Source organism: Calonectris borealis, chromosome 6, assembly GCF_964195595.1.
Source record: "Calonectris borealis chromosome 6, bCalBor7.hap1.2, whole genome shotgun sequence".
Classification (NCBI taxonomy): Eukaryota; Metazoa; Chordata; class Aves; order Procellariiformes; family Procellariidae; genus Calonectris; species Calonectris borealis.
Genome location: NC_134317.1, coordinates 14,549,536 through 14,562,794, shown reverse-complemented (window position 1 = coordinate 14,562,794; position 13,259 = coordinate 14,549,536). Strand labels below are relative to the sequence as shown.

Genomic DNA, 13,259 nt, shown 5'->3' with positions numbered 1-13,259 from the left:
TGAATCTCACCTTTCCCCTAGGCTTGCCTTGCTCCTTCTGCTTGTGGCAGGAGGGTTGCTCTGTTGTCAACACAGGGGTGCTAAAATAACTGACATTTAACATTAAAATCAGCCTGTTGCTTAGTCAGCAAATACTGGACAATTATCTGGCAGGGTTTTTTTTTGCCGTTTCAGCAAATAACATCAAGATAACTCGATGTATATTCGGGCACTGGAGCTGATTTTGCTATAGCAATGTACTGTCCGGTGTTTCATATGCCAGTTGCTCTGCGTGGCAGGTGAGTGACTGGTTATCTCGGACTGGGTTTCATAGCTGAGTGCAGAAAATGCTGCATTATTGCTAGCAAAAGCGGTCCCAATAACGAGCCAAAGTCTCCGTTTTCCCAGACAGTTACGTAGACTGGATTCCCGGTTATCCTGGGGTTTTGAAGGAGGCTGGAGCTCATTTACCCAGAGCAGTCTCTCCGCTCGCCAGCACTATACTTTGCAAGCAGAGTTTATGTTGCCTTTCCTGAAGTTTTCTATTTGGAGATCCCAAATACAGCTTGAACACAAATATTTATGTACTCGGAAAACACAGTGAAGTGCAGCCCGTTGTAACTGCTGTGGCTAATGCCAGTGAGCAGCAGGGCTCCTCCCCTGAGGCTGGAGTAACCAGTAAGAGAAAGGATAGAAGTGCGTACAGATCGCTGGGACAAACCGTCCTCGTACTTCCTAAGGACATGAGATTACAAACTGCATCTTGTCATGATCTTCTTTCAGTGTATGAATACTAGCAGCGTTATTTAATGTATCGCTACAGTTATCCTTTCAGGCACTGTTTAAAGAGACGATTTTCTCCTAAACTTAATGGTGTAAGAGCGCGTTTGCCTGAGCCTGGTTGTTACTGCTGGCCAGCTGAGCGCTTCTTACGGTTCTTGGTGAACAGCCGAGGGCGACGCGGCCCTTGTCCGGCACGGCGGCCCGTCTCCTCAGGCGGCCCCCGGCCGCTCTCCCTCTCAGGCCGCTGGTGACCCCTCCCGGCCCCGGGCTCCACGTCGCGGTGACCGCGGGGCCTCCCGCCCCCCTCCCCGGGCAGCACGTGGGCCGCGCCGCGCCCCCGCCGCCCCCCGCGGCGGCCCTTCGCCGGGCGAAACCACCTGGCTCGGGGCGGGGGCGCACCCTCTCCACTGGGATCCGCCCCTTTAAAGGGGAGTTGGCCCCACCGCGCGGCGCGAAGAGCAGCGCTCTCTCTTCCGTCCGCCTGCCGCTTTCCTTCCCTGCCGCCGCCCTCCTCGATCTCCCCTCCTGCGCCGAGCGGCGGCGAGCAGCACCGGAAGCCGCCAGGTGAGTAAGCGTGGACAGGAGGAAAGGGACGGCGCGGCGTTGCCCGTTTAAGGGCCTCCCACATCGCTCCGCCATGTTCGGCGGCCCGCCCCCTCCCGGGGGCTCCTTCACCGCCCCCCCCGCCCGCCCCCAGGGCCTTGAGGAGCCGCCGCGGGGACGCGCTCCCGCCGCCCCCGGCTCCGCCGCTCCCGCCGCCCGGGCCGCGGGGCCGCCCGCCAGGTGAGCGGCGCGGGGAGCCCGCTGCGATCGCCGCCAGCGGCGCCAGGGAGGGTCGGCGGCGCCGCGCCGGTGCCCGAGCGACCGCGGTGGTGGTGGTGGGGGGAGGAGGAGGGGGCGCGGCGAGACCCCTGAGGCGAGGCCGCCGGGGAGGCGCGGCAGGAGCGGGGCCGCGGGCCGGTCTCGGGGCTTACGTAAGGGCAGGGGCGCCCCGCGGCGTGGCCTGGGGAGGGGGAGTCGGGCGGGGCGGGGCGGCGGCCGTTCCGTGCCGGGGCTCCCCCAGTGAGGCGGCCGGGCCGCGCCGCGTTTCGGCGCTCTGTGCTCGCTGGCCGAGTTGCTACTCGGGGAGACCGGCCGGCTGTTGGGGTTCGGGGCTGACTCATCGCCGAGCTCCCGGTGTTTGCCGGGCCGGTGCTGCCGCGGCGGCCGGGGACCCTGGCGGCGGGAGGCGCTGCCGCGGCGACCGGGGACCCTGGCGGCGGGAGGCGCCACCCCGGTGCCGGTGACCGGCTGGGAGGCCGCCTTCCCTGCGCCGGCGGGAGCCTCGGCGCAGCCGTGGCCGCAGAGGCGGGAGTCGCCGTGCCCGTGAGGCGCTCGCCTGCCTGTGCAAAGCCTTTCCTTGAGAGGCTCGGCACCTGGTCTGTAAGCGAAGTTCTGGGGCGGGCAGGGTCGTTTATAACTTTTTTTCGATGAGAGATATGGAGTATGTCAGCCAAGAAAATAGCTGGTGGTGTGTAGTTCTTGGTTGTTTTCCAGCTTTGAGAGAACATCACCATGTCGTTGAAGAGCGCAGTAGCATTTGTATTAACGAAAGATTGCAATTAATTGTATGGGATCTACACGATGGCTGTTTTTCCCCTAACGTACTTTCAGATTGTCCCAAAAATCGCTACAACTACTGTCAAAGGTTTGAGCTGAGTGTTTTTCAAAGTAGCCAAAGACTGTGGGTATCTAAATCCAAAGAAGTGAAAGGTCTGTTTGAATCTCTAACAGTTCTTTTTCAAAGTCTGGCATTTTCTAAGAACTTTAAATGCGGGCTGTTACTTTTCTTTTTTCTGTGACAAACTAACATTAACATGTTCTTTTTCTGTCTCGGATTTCATAGCAAAGATGCTGAGCTTTTTCCGTCGAACCCTTGGACGGCGGTCTATGCGTAAGCATGCAGAGAAGGAGCGGCTAAGAGAGGCCCAAAGAGCTGCAACCCACATCCCTGCAGCTGGGGACGCAAAATCCATCATTACTTGCCGAGTAGCGCTGCTGGATGGAACAGATGTCAGCGTGGACTTACCGGTACGAGTGGTGCAAGTTTGTTTTTTAAATACTGTTGGCTTGTGTCAATCTGATTGTGCTCTTTGCTGTTTACAAGTTAGGTAAAGGCGTATCTATTTGTTGTAGCAACCAACTTTGTGACTTGACATCCACTAAGTTACTGGTCATAAAAAGGTACTGAAAGAATAGTTAACTTTGTTTTTCACTGAAACTAGAGAGTGTTTTGTTAGATTGTGCCTTGTACATTTGAATGCTTTCTAGTGTGTTAATGTAATTTTTGTGCTAAGGCTTAACTTGGAGAGGGTAACGTTTCGGATAATTGGATTTTCTTTTCAGTGAGCTGTGTATGCATCTTGAGAAGGAAGGTAAATCTCTTGGTGTAACTCTGTTGAAGAGGAGGGATGAGCAGAAGTACTAGCAGTAATTTCTGTGTGGGTCTTGTTTGTTTTGATTTTGTGTCAGAGATGGATGCAGTTTTTAAAGCTAACTTGAGAGGGGAGGGGAAGAGAAGAATTCTACTTCCTTCCCCTCCTCAGGGCAGACTATATAACAGGGATTGTCTCATAGCATAGTGCTTTGTTGGAAGTGAGGTGTTAGCCGCTGTTTTACATTTCTAAAGCTCCCTTAATATACACGTGTCTGTTCTGCTCTGCTTAATTATATACCTGTTTTTGGCCAACAGGATGAACAGTAGCAATAGAAGTGATGTGCTCTGTTTTTCCATTACCACGTGTTACAGTTGTTAGTGATTTGTTTTGAGCTCACATAGCTGAGTTAGGAAGCTGTGGGTCTCCGAGACCTTCTGACTAGTTCCACAGGATTTCGGCTGCAATAACAGTTGCGCTGACGTTGGAGCAACTGGCTAGAAAGAGCGTGTGGCGCAGCCATTCTTGAAGTGGCTTTTCTTTCCTCCCTTTCTTATTTTAAGCACAATTCTAGAGTGTTTATAATGTTAGGTAGTCTAAGGAAGGCCCAACTTGTTAGAGTATTGAGCGGTGTTGTTGGCACAGTGAGCAGAAATAACTCCGGCGATATCCAGAACCCCAGGTAATCTAGAGTTAAAGAAACAGTTTGGCATCTTTATTTGCGAAATGACTATACAGATAGGCGTTTATAGAGGGCAGTAAAACTAATTTGTACATCTCTGAAACGATGTAATGAGCATATCCAGTGCTGCTTAGTGCCTAGGATGTTTGATTTGAGGCCAGGAATGCCAACAAACACTTTATAGCGAGAGTTACACTTAAAAAGTACTCAAGTTTAAATTGGTGTGTCCACATAACCAGAGCAGTAATCTTTGGAGCTGGAGTTGGCTCTGTAGGCAAATTCCTGGCGCCTCTAACAACATTTCTAAGGCTTTGAGGAGCATAAATTGAACCTGAAGAGGTGTCATGACCTGCCATCTGGACTATAAAACTTAGATCAGAGTGCAGTAGTAACTATTTATTTCTACAGGAAACTTCTTTTCACTGTTTCTTTTTTTCTTTATAAGCCAACGTAAAGGCTTGCTGTGGACATCTAAGTTATGAGTAACAGTAAACAAATAGGCTAAATCAACATAGCTAGATGCAGTAATTACAGTGCATCATCAGTGGCTGACATGTACCTGTTCCTTCGGTGATTAAAATACAATAAATTAAAAGTAGATTAAATGTTTCAGTTCAGACTCCTTAATGTGTTTGTTCTTGTGTCTCCACTTGTGTCATTCATATTTTGGGGTTGACTCTTAAAGAGGAAAGAAAAAAGCCAGGCGGGGGGAGACAGGGCATGAAGTGGAGGGTACAAAGTCCTGGCAAAACAACATTGCTTTCTAAAATCTAAAGCTAAATTAAAAATACATGTGTGTAGAGATAGATTTTTTTTTTTTTTTTTTTTTTTTTTCTTCTTCCCTTTTACAAAAACTTTCCTTTAGAATCATTGTCCTCTTTGAGCCAGCACCTTTTCCAAGACTGGTTCTGTTACTTTATTGGCAGTAGATCTGGTTTAAAATGAACTCTTGTTATCTCAAAGAAGTGCCTTCGGGTCTGCCAGTTCAGTTGTGCATAGTCCCATTGTCTACCTGAGTTCTGTGAAATTGTTTTATTAAAAAAAAATAAATAACAGAAAGTGTTTCTTAAGACTGAATCTCTTAGCAAACAGGTTAGTTCATGGCCAGAGAAAGAGTTGTCTTGGCAGGAATGAATGCCATAGCTTTTTTTAATCCATGGCTACGTAAATACTTTACAGTGGCATAATTTGTTGCTGCCACAGGAAGAAAAGATGTTGCTTTCATTATTGCATTTGTTCTTGGTTTTGCATGCCCCTTGGTAGAAGAAACATTTTTTGGCAGCCAGGCAGTAACCTAAGTCAAGAAAATGCTGTGGCTGAAAATAATCAGTATAATTTTGTTATGTTTGTTTCCAGCTGGAGCGATTCTCCAATCTGGTTCCCCATGTGCCTCCCCAAATGTGGTGAAGCAGCATTTAGAGGCTCTATCAGGCTTATGCTTGCTTAAAACGCTTGTTGAGCTATACTTTTACAGTGAATTTACTACTGAAAGAATAGTATTAATGGAGTTACAGTCATTCATATACTTGAATCTGAGATTGCTGAATTTCTGTTTAAATTAAAAAGAAACAAACCCACACACACACAAAAAAAAAAACCAAACCACAAAAGGAAAAAAACCCACCCCACTACAGGGAACAGTATCACGTAAGCCAAACATGTTTCAGAGTCTTTATACGCAGCAAAGACTTATGTTTTTATGAATATTGACAATGAGACAGAAGGGACATGTTGTAAGTGATGCAGTTGAGAATAATTTATTAAACACAGAGCCAGGATTTGAGCAGTAACTCTGCTTTTTGTCCACTGATCTTATCTATTGTGTCTGTCAAGCCACTTAATCTGTCTGCTTTTCTATTTCTTCTCTTGTTTTTAATGACAAAATTGCCTGACTTGAACTGTTCATCAGCTACAGTCCTACACAGTACACGGACTGGATGGTTTTTAAGAATCTACTTATTTTGTAGCCATGTCAATGACTGAAGAATATCTGTGTTATGTATACTATTTACTGTCACTTGGGTATGTTCAAAATGGGAGCCATGAACTTCATGCGAGTTACCAGTGGTTTTTGGGGGCAGATTGAAAGGTGTGTGGGTTTTTTTCCCCACCTTCATCTCAGATTCTAAAGTTGTGTTTCGACCTGGTAGTTTTCCTCATCTGTTACCACTTTTTTGAAGCTTTATGTTTGTCCAAATGCATTCAGTGATTTTGACAGACTTATCATGTGCTTAGTGAAACACTGAGAAGCTTATTACTATTTTTTTATCAATGAAAAGTTTTTATAGAATATATGGTGTCTGTTAACTGTGTGGCTGTTGATGATGTTAGTCATACACGCTGTTTTACTGTTAACTTACCTTGAGTTCAACTTTAGACAAAAGTTGGGTTGTGCTTTTTCTTCTAATTGTTTAAGATCCATGGGTGGAGTGTTTGCTTAGTGGTATGAGCGGTGAGAGGACAAGAACTCTGTTTTGCTGACATCCCCTATCTCACTTTTAATCCTGTTCCCACGTGAAACTAAACTCCATCTTCCCCCATCGCCCCTCTGGAATTCCCAAAAGCTCAAAAGCCATGAACAGACCCAGTTTAGTACCTGAAGACTCCATCAGCTCAGTCATACTGATCTGGGCTCCCAAGTGAACCCCTCAACAGATGGAATACTGGCTCTTCTGGTGGTCATGGTTCGTGGGGAAAGAGAGGTTGGGGACGGGGAGGGCATCTTAGCAGTGTTTTTCCTTGAAAGCTGTTTTTAATTGGAGTCACCGACATCTTATGAAATACTTATGAACAAAAATGTTTGCCAAGAATTTCATATAAAGTGCTGTTTTGAGTACTGGAGGGCTCCAGAGGATTTTTAAATCAAAAGATAGGAAAATTGAGCATTTGTTGTAGAGATAGTCAATTCTACGCTATTCGGAGTAATAATTGGGAGAGGGAAAAGATAACCTAGAAAAAAGGGAAAAATGGTAAGATAAATAATGTAAATTAAATTACAGGGATACACTTGGAATACACATCTTTTTAAAATCTGTGGATAGCTTTCTGGGGGGGGAACAACGTCAGCCTTACAATAGCAACAGATAGTAAGTATGGGGTCTTGTAGAAGCAGCTCGGTACTTTGTAGAAGCCAGGGGTGTTTTGGTAAAAAAAACACTGACCCTGCTTAACCTACAATTTACATAATCTTCTCATGGATAATAGAGCGTTAATTGTATTCCAGTTTCTATACGTGCAACCTAAGTTTTAGGCAAAATCTTCCTAGTGGTATAAGGTGAAAGACACAACTTATGAGAATGGATGCTCTCTGAGTAGTTTTTCATCTTAGAATATTCCTTACTTATGCATGCATGAAATTTAATATGGAGATTGCAAAATGAGATGGTTTTGACCTTATTATAATGAAGTATCATTAAAACAAGGTCTTATATAAACCAGCTCTGTGGAATAGCAGGAATTAGCTAAGCTGTTTACAGTTGTGGAGTAATGCTTACAAAATAAGATAAAAAGGACTGTATTTGTAGTGATTATTTTAAATAAAATTAAGAAGTATATCTGGAATGCCAAAAACATTGCCAGCAAACTGTTAACATGTGCTGATGGCTTTTTGTGTGGAGGAAGATAATCTGTGTTGATCCAACTACAAGATCAGAGATGTATTGTGATAGTTGTTTTTACTCAGTAATCCACTCTTCTTTTTTTTTTTCCACAAGCTTGTAGAATATTTGTGGCTATTTGCTGCATATTTGTAGCTGTAAATATGAAATACAGAATGCTGTCAGTGACACAGATGCTGATTAAAAAGAAAATCTAGTAATGCTAAAAATGTTGGAAAAATCAGTCTTTGAATAAAATGAGTAATCTTAGTGTTCAAGGCTGGCTTTTAAATTTTCAAAATAAAGCTCAGCTGACAAAAGTAATGCATAAATAAACATTTTATTTGTGTGTGTGTGTGTGTTAAGACTAAAGTTTTGGATTAAAGCTTTTTTCCCCGTGTGGTCTTTGTCTTAAACTATTGAAATGCTTTTGACTATTTGCTTAAACTACTGAAAGACCTTTATGGGACTGAAACTGGAAAAATCAATCCTGAGCGGAGTGTTACAAAGCGGAGGTGCTGTCTGTGTGGTGGAAGGGGGCCCAGCCGTAGCGCAGGTCGATCCAGTGCTTCCTGGGGTGCCAGATGTAAATACATATTGAGATTGAATGTAAAACATGTATAGTACATGCTGAGTCGTTTCAGCACTTCTGAGCAGCAGCAGAATCACAGACGGCCCCTACTGAGTCGTGCTGGGAGTCCAGTCGTTTTGGGTTAAGGGCAGGTGAGCATTTCGGGCTTGCTGCGATGCACGATGCCCTGGCGCGGTTGGGAATGGAGGAAGGGAGCAGCTGGAAGCGAGCTGTGGCTGCTGTCGGAGTAATTTGTTTGGCCTGCCGTGTGCTGCCGAGTGTTTCTGGGGATGGTGCTGCAGGCTGGTTCAGTTGCCTGAAGGTTTAGCATTCCTAACTCGCAGCGTAACAGCAAATTTTGTCTGAAGCCCTGCTTTCCCACTGAACTGCCCCTGTAAAGAGCTCAAAGACTGAGACTCTCATATGCTCTTAACCAGACTGCTCCTGAGAAACCTGCAGGTGGAATATCAAATAAAACTGAAATGTTTGAGAATATACTGGGGTGAGGTATTTAATCTCTAAACCTTAATGCTGGACAAGCAGTTTGGATATATTCTGTATCAGAAAGAACATTAGGAGGTAGGTTCAGAAATTGATTAAATCAAATGTGTAACTAGAAGATACAAACTTTCTGGGAGAGGAAAAATAAGGGACTTGTGGCAAAACAAACTCACAAGTATGAATGTTTTGAATCTTTATCTTCTTATGTGTAGGGTCAATAAACCTGAGCACAGTACATTAAAATCCTTCTATATATATTCTAATAAACGTACAGTTATAATGGGTATTGAAATCAATGCTTTATAAAGAGTTTTGGGAGATGCCTTTTTCTTTCTCCAGAGAATAACAGAACAAAATATTTAATCCCAAATGCTTATCTTCCTATATTTGGGAGAGATTGAGTAAATAGAAGATTTTATAAGCTCTATCTCTGGAGGTAGAAATTACTCTCTGCAGCCTTCCAGCCTGCGGGGCTTTTTACTCAGTACGAGAACATATGGTGCATGTTTGTCAAAGGCTGGGCATAAACCAGAGAGAAGCAGAACTGGTGCTTTGCTGCCAGTGGCATCTTTAGATAAAGGAGAAGATTGACTGGGGAGTTTGGAAAAGTTATTTGAAAGATTGATGCTTGGAGTTTGAGGAGAGGAGCAACTCCATTTGTAGGTCAGTACTTAAACCTATTAAGAAGATCAGGGTGATACAAATAATGTGTGCTTCTAACACTGCCTTTGTAAAGATAGGGGGTTTTAACCCTCCAATTCTCCAGCAAACCTTAATGGTGTTAACTATAGATACTGTTTTCATTATATTGAGATGAAATCTTTTTTCCTTTAAAGCTCACTGTTGGAGCTTTCGCATGGCTTATTTTTGTGAAACTTGTCATTTGGGAGAAGGGGGATTAACTTCATAAAAAAATGGACAGGCTCATCTGCTGCTCCCGCACTGCCATGGTCTGCAAACATGCAGGTGACATCCCAGCAACTGGGTAGCTGTAAATCCTGAATAGGGGTCCCTAACTTTTCCGGGGGGTAAGTGAGGTCTTTTTGAGGAAACTGGTATGAATGAGAATGGTAACACTCTTAATGAGTTGACAAAAAACAGGAAGGGAGGTTTTTGCCCTTCAGTAACTACTGAAGGCAATAGTTACTGTTAGTTGTTACGAATAAGCAATATTAAAATAATCATTTGAAGAAATCTTCTGGCAGAAAAGTGCAGCTGCAAAGACAAGGGTTAATAAGTGCCATGAAGGTAAAGCCTATTCATCTTGTTTTTTCAGAGTTCATGTTATATAAGGACCTCCTTTTCTTCACAAAGAAGAGAAATAAAGAGGAGAAAAATCCTTTTCTGATAAGCATTTTATTTAGTAAATTCATTAGTTCTGTTTTTTTTTTTTTTCCCCAAGTTTTGGAAGTTTGAAGTGATTAAAAACCTGATAAAAACCTTAAAATGTGAGCCATTCAGCGGGTGCCCGCCCAGCACACGGGTCTCATCCCCACTGTTGAAAACCCGCGTTGCTTCACCAGCGCTGGTCTGTACTGGCTGCTGCTGGTACTGAAAATGGCTTTTACATCAGACAGGCAAGTTGTGGAGCACTGGGTTGCTGGCTTATGCTCTTGAATGCGTCTCGATGAAATAACCTTTACCTCTGAGACCATGAGGAGAGGGTATACATGCTGCCTCTCTAGTTTTAGGTAGCGACTGAGGTGCCTGAGCCAAGGTGAATGTCTCCGTGTTACCTCATCCCGGCGATGAAGGGACAAGCCAGCCTGCTGCGGTGAACACCAGAGGTGGCCTTACCCAGCCTTGCTGCTGGGCTACCGGGGTTAAGTCCAGCCTTTGTCACACCTACTCAGCCGGCAATTGCAGTTGTTAAGAGCAGCATGAGATGTCAGTAGGAGGTAGTTGGGAGCATCCCTTCCATTCAGGGGTGGGGGGCACGATTCATGCCAAAGCGATCAAAAGAGGCTTTTATCTCATTCCGAAGTGTGGCAAAACCACTAGATGCCCTGCCCTATATAAATGATATCTTTTATTTAAGTTTCCCAGTTCAGTTGTTGATTCTCCTGCTTTGAGATGTTTGCTGTTGTTTCCTGCAGAGTATAGCAAACTGTGTAAATCAAGTAGTGAATTACAAACCCATGAAGAGTTTAATTTGTGCCCTGAAGGGAGGACCAGCCACAGGCTGGACTGCTTGTGAGTGGAGTCGTTAATAGTTCATCGGTAACCATTAAGCAGCTTGAAAATATTTGTCCTTTGAGAGTAACCTGAGCTCTGCTGTAAGGAAAAGAAAGGGGGCGTGGGGAAGGCATGGGGTAGCAGCAGGATAAAAATGTCATTTAAATTGAATGTTGCCATTAGAAAGTTAGGGTATTTTTTCACCAGAAAATGTAATAAAAGTGTATCTTTGCTATCTCTTTAGAAAACACTTAAGATCGCAGTTTTATTGAATACAAAGAAATTAATTTTGAGTCATAAAAATTGACCGGCTACAAAACAGTAATGTTTTTGGCTGCTGTTTGTTTAAATATAAGGAGATAAGGAGGAAGGACTTTGGTAAGGCTTTAAGAAAGAATTTGAATTTAACATTAAAGCACGTGTGACACTTTTGCTGACTTGCACCAAATACAGCTAGCAAAGTACTGCATAATTAATTCCATGTTGACAGCCTTGGTGATTTAAGTCAGAAAACAACCAGCAGCCCTGCAAACCTTTCCATGGCTGCTCCAGTGCTATTCTTCAGGGACTTTGTCCCACATTAGTCATTCTGGGTCCACTTGATCTTTGAGTCCTCTGCTGAGATTACCAAAATGACGAACATGCTCTGAAACTAATTTGATGCTGCAGAATTTTGAACAATAATAAGTTTTGGTTGTTGGTAGTCTGAGAATAGTACATGTAGTAATTCCAGGCTCGAGTTAAAGTGCTCCGTTGCCTGTCCCTGGGAGGGAATTTGGCCGAGGTAACTGGTTAATTGCAGTTTTAAGAGATGACTTACTGAGGAATTGAGGAAGGATCTAAAATGTTCTGCCCAATAAGGGGAGATTTTCCTCTAGTTTTAGACCAGGTGCTGAAAGCTTCATGCACATTTTTCCAGTTTTACTGTTGTAAATGCTGAATTGATTTCAGTTGTATTAGTATATCTTACTGTTCAAGCAGAAGATATCCTGTGCTGAGAGAACAGTTCAATGCCTTGCTCGTTCAAGAAAGAGGCTACAGACTCAAATAGTGGAAGAAATGTCTGGTTTTATATGTAGGCGATTTGCTTTAAGGCTTCTGTTAGGAGTGTCTTGCTGGTATTTAATAAATCTGCTATTGCCCGAGAAGTACTTTTTCTTGAAGTCAACAGAAAAAAACTTGCCCTAAATGAATTCGATGGGGTCTACATCTCAGCGTTTTCATTATACAACGCTTTGTAGATGCTATGTGCATGTGAAGTTGCCTTTTGGTCTAATTGCCTTCCGTTCCCCCTACCTCCCCCAATACTTGGACATAACTAACTGTGGGAGAACTTGCTTAGGCAGGTTCATTTTGCAGACTTTTTTGAGATTTTGCTTTGAGCTGTGAAATGTCATGTTGGATTTAACTAATGCGTCGAGTAAACCAATGATTATGATTGCAAAGTTGAATATAAAATATTTGAAGATCAGGGTAGAGGAAGGTGGCAAAAATTACACATGCTGTTTTACTTACATGGATATTACTTGGTGATTAAACCAGATTATTTCTGAGAATAAGAATTCTGGCTGGCCCAGAATTTTGAGAGGTGGACTAAATCTGCTAATTAGTAGTTTACTAAAAAATATGCTTAGAAAGTTAGGCCATTTCTCAAGTTGTGAATGTATGAATATTAAGATAAAAGATTGCAAGATGATAGCATTATGGAAATAGAGAAATCCTTAAACTGCTTGCAGAGTAAGCATAAATCCTTTCTGCATTTCTTTGCAGTTAAAAATATTTCTTTTCAATACCGTGAAACTGTACTCAGACCTACTAATTTATTAATGTATTTTTATTACATTTAGGCATCTCAGGTATTACTGTTAAGCTTTTCTTTCAGTGTATTACTATAAAGGAGTTCATATAAAGAAAAACGGATGTGGTGTAGAAACTGCCCAGTGCTATTTACATGCCTTCCCTTTAAAAACAACTGTTTAATTTTTTAGATCATGACTGTAAAAATTATGTTTACTTGGGGCCAGAGCTAAGTTTTTTCATAAATTATGTGTAAGCATATGCGGTGGCTTTTTGTAGCTAGAAGTGAGTTTTATGAACTTATTTTTGTGAATGTGTTATCTAAGTACTATTTGTTAAAGTTGCTTGCCCCAGAGTGTTTCCTGGCAGTTGTTAAAAGCACTTGCTGATGCAATGCAATATCCTAATTCAATATGCTTTGCTACCTGCTTCAAAACCAGTGAATTGCCTAGGTATCAAACAGTAGTAAATTCGTAAGCAATTTGCTGTACTTCGCTCTGAAAATTTTCCGGTGCATTAGTTATTGCAATTGTACTAGCTATGTTTCCAGTTCTATTGAACTTTGGTGAGTAAGGAAAGCCTAAAATAGACAATGATAAAATGGCGTTTTAACACTCTGTGTTGTGCAAGTCAATGTTGACATTTTCCAAAAAAGGAGATTATGCAAGTCCTTTAAGGATATTATGTGTGCTTCTTGTGGGGTGTACTTTTGCCTTTAAGAAAAACAGCCATTAAAAAATAGGAGAGAAAAAAATAATTTC

General features: G+C 43.3%; 1 protein-coding gene across 4 annotated transcripts in view; it reads left to right on the top strand.

Moving 5' to 3' along the window:
- Positions 1-1,251: 1,251 nt before the first annotated feature.
- EPB41L5 (erythrocyte membrane protein band 4.1 like 5) overlaps positions 1,252-13,259 on the top strand; it is a 62,010-nt gene continuing 50,002 nt past the window's right edge. For 2 of the 4 annotated variants that reach the window (XM_075152902.1, XM_075152900.1), the window contains exons 1-2: positions 1,252-1,326; positions 2,648-2,832. In XM_075152902.1, coding sequence (XP_075009003.1) covers positions 2,653-2,832 — 180 coding nt within the window. In that variant the 5' untranslated portion in view covers positions 1,252-1,326; positions 2,648-2,652. Of the gene's footprint in view, positions 1,327-1,463; positions 1,546-2,647; positions 2,833-13,259 lie in introns of those variants that run through there. The other 2 variants (XM_075152901.1, XM_075152899.1) reach the window with 2 other exon arrangements.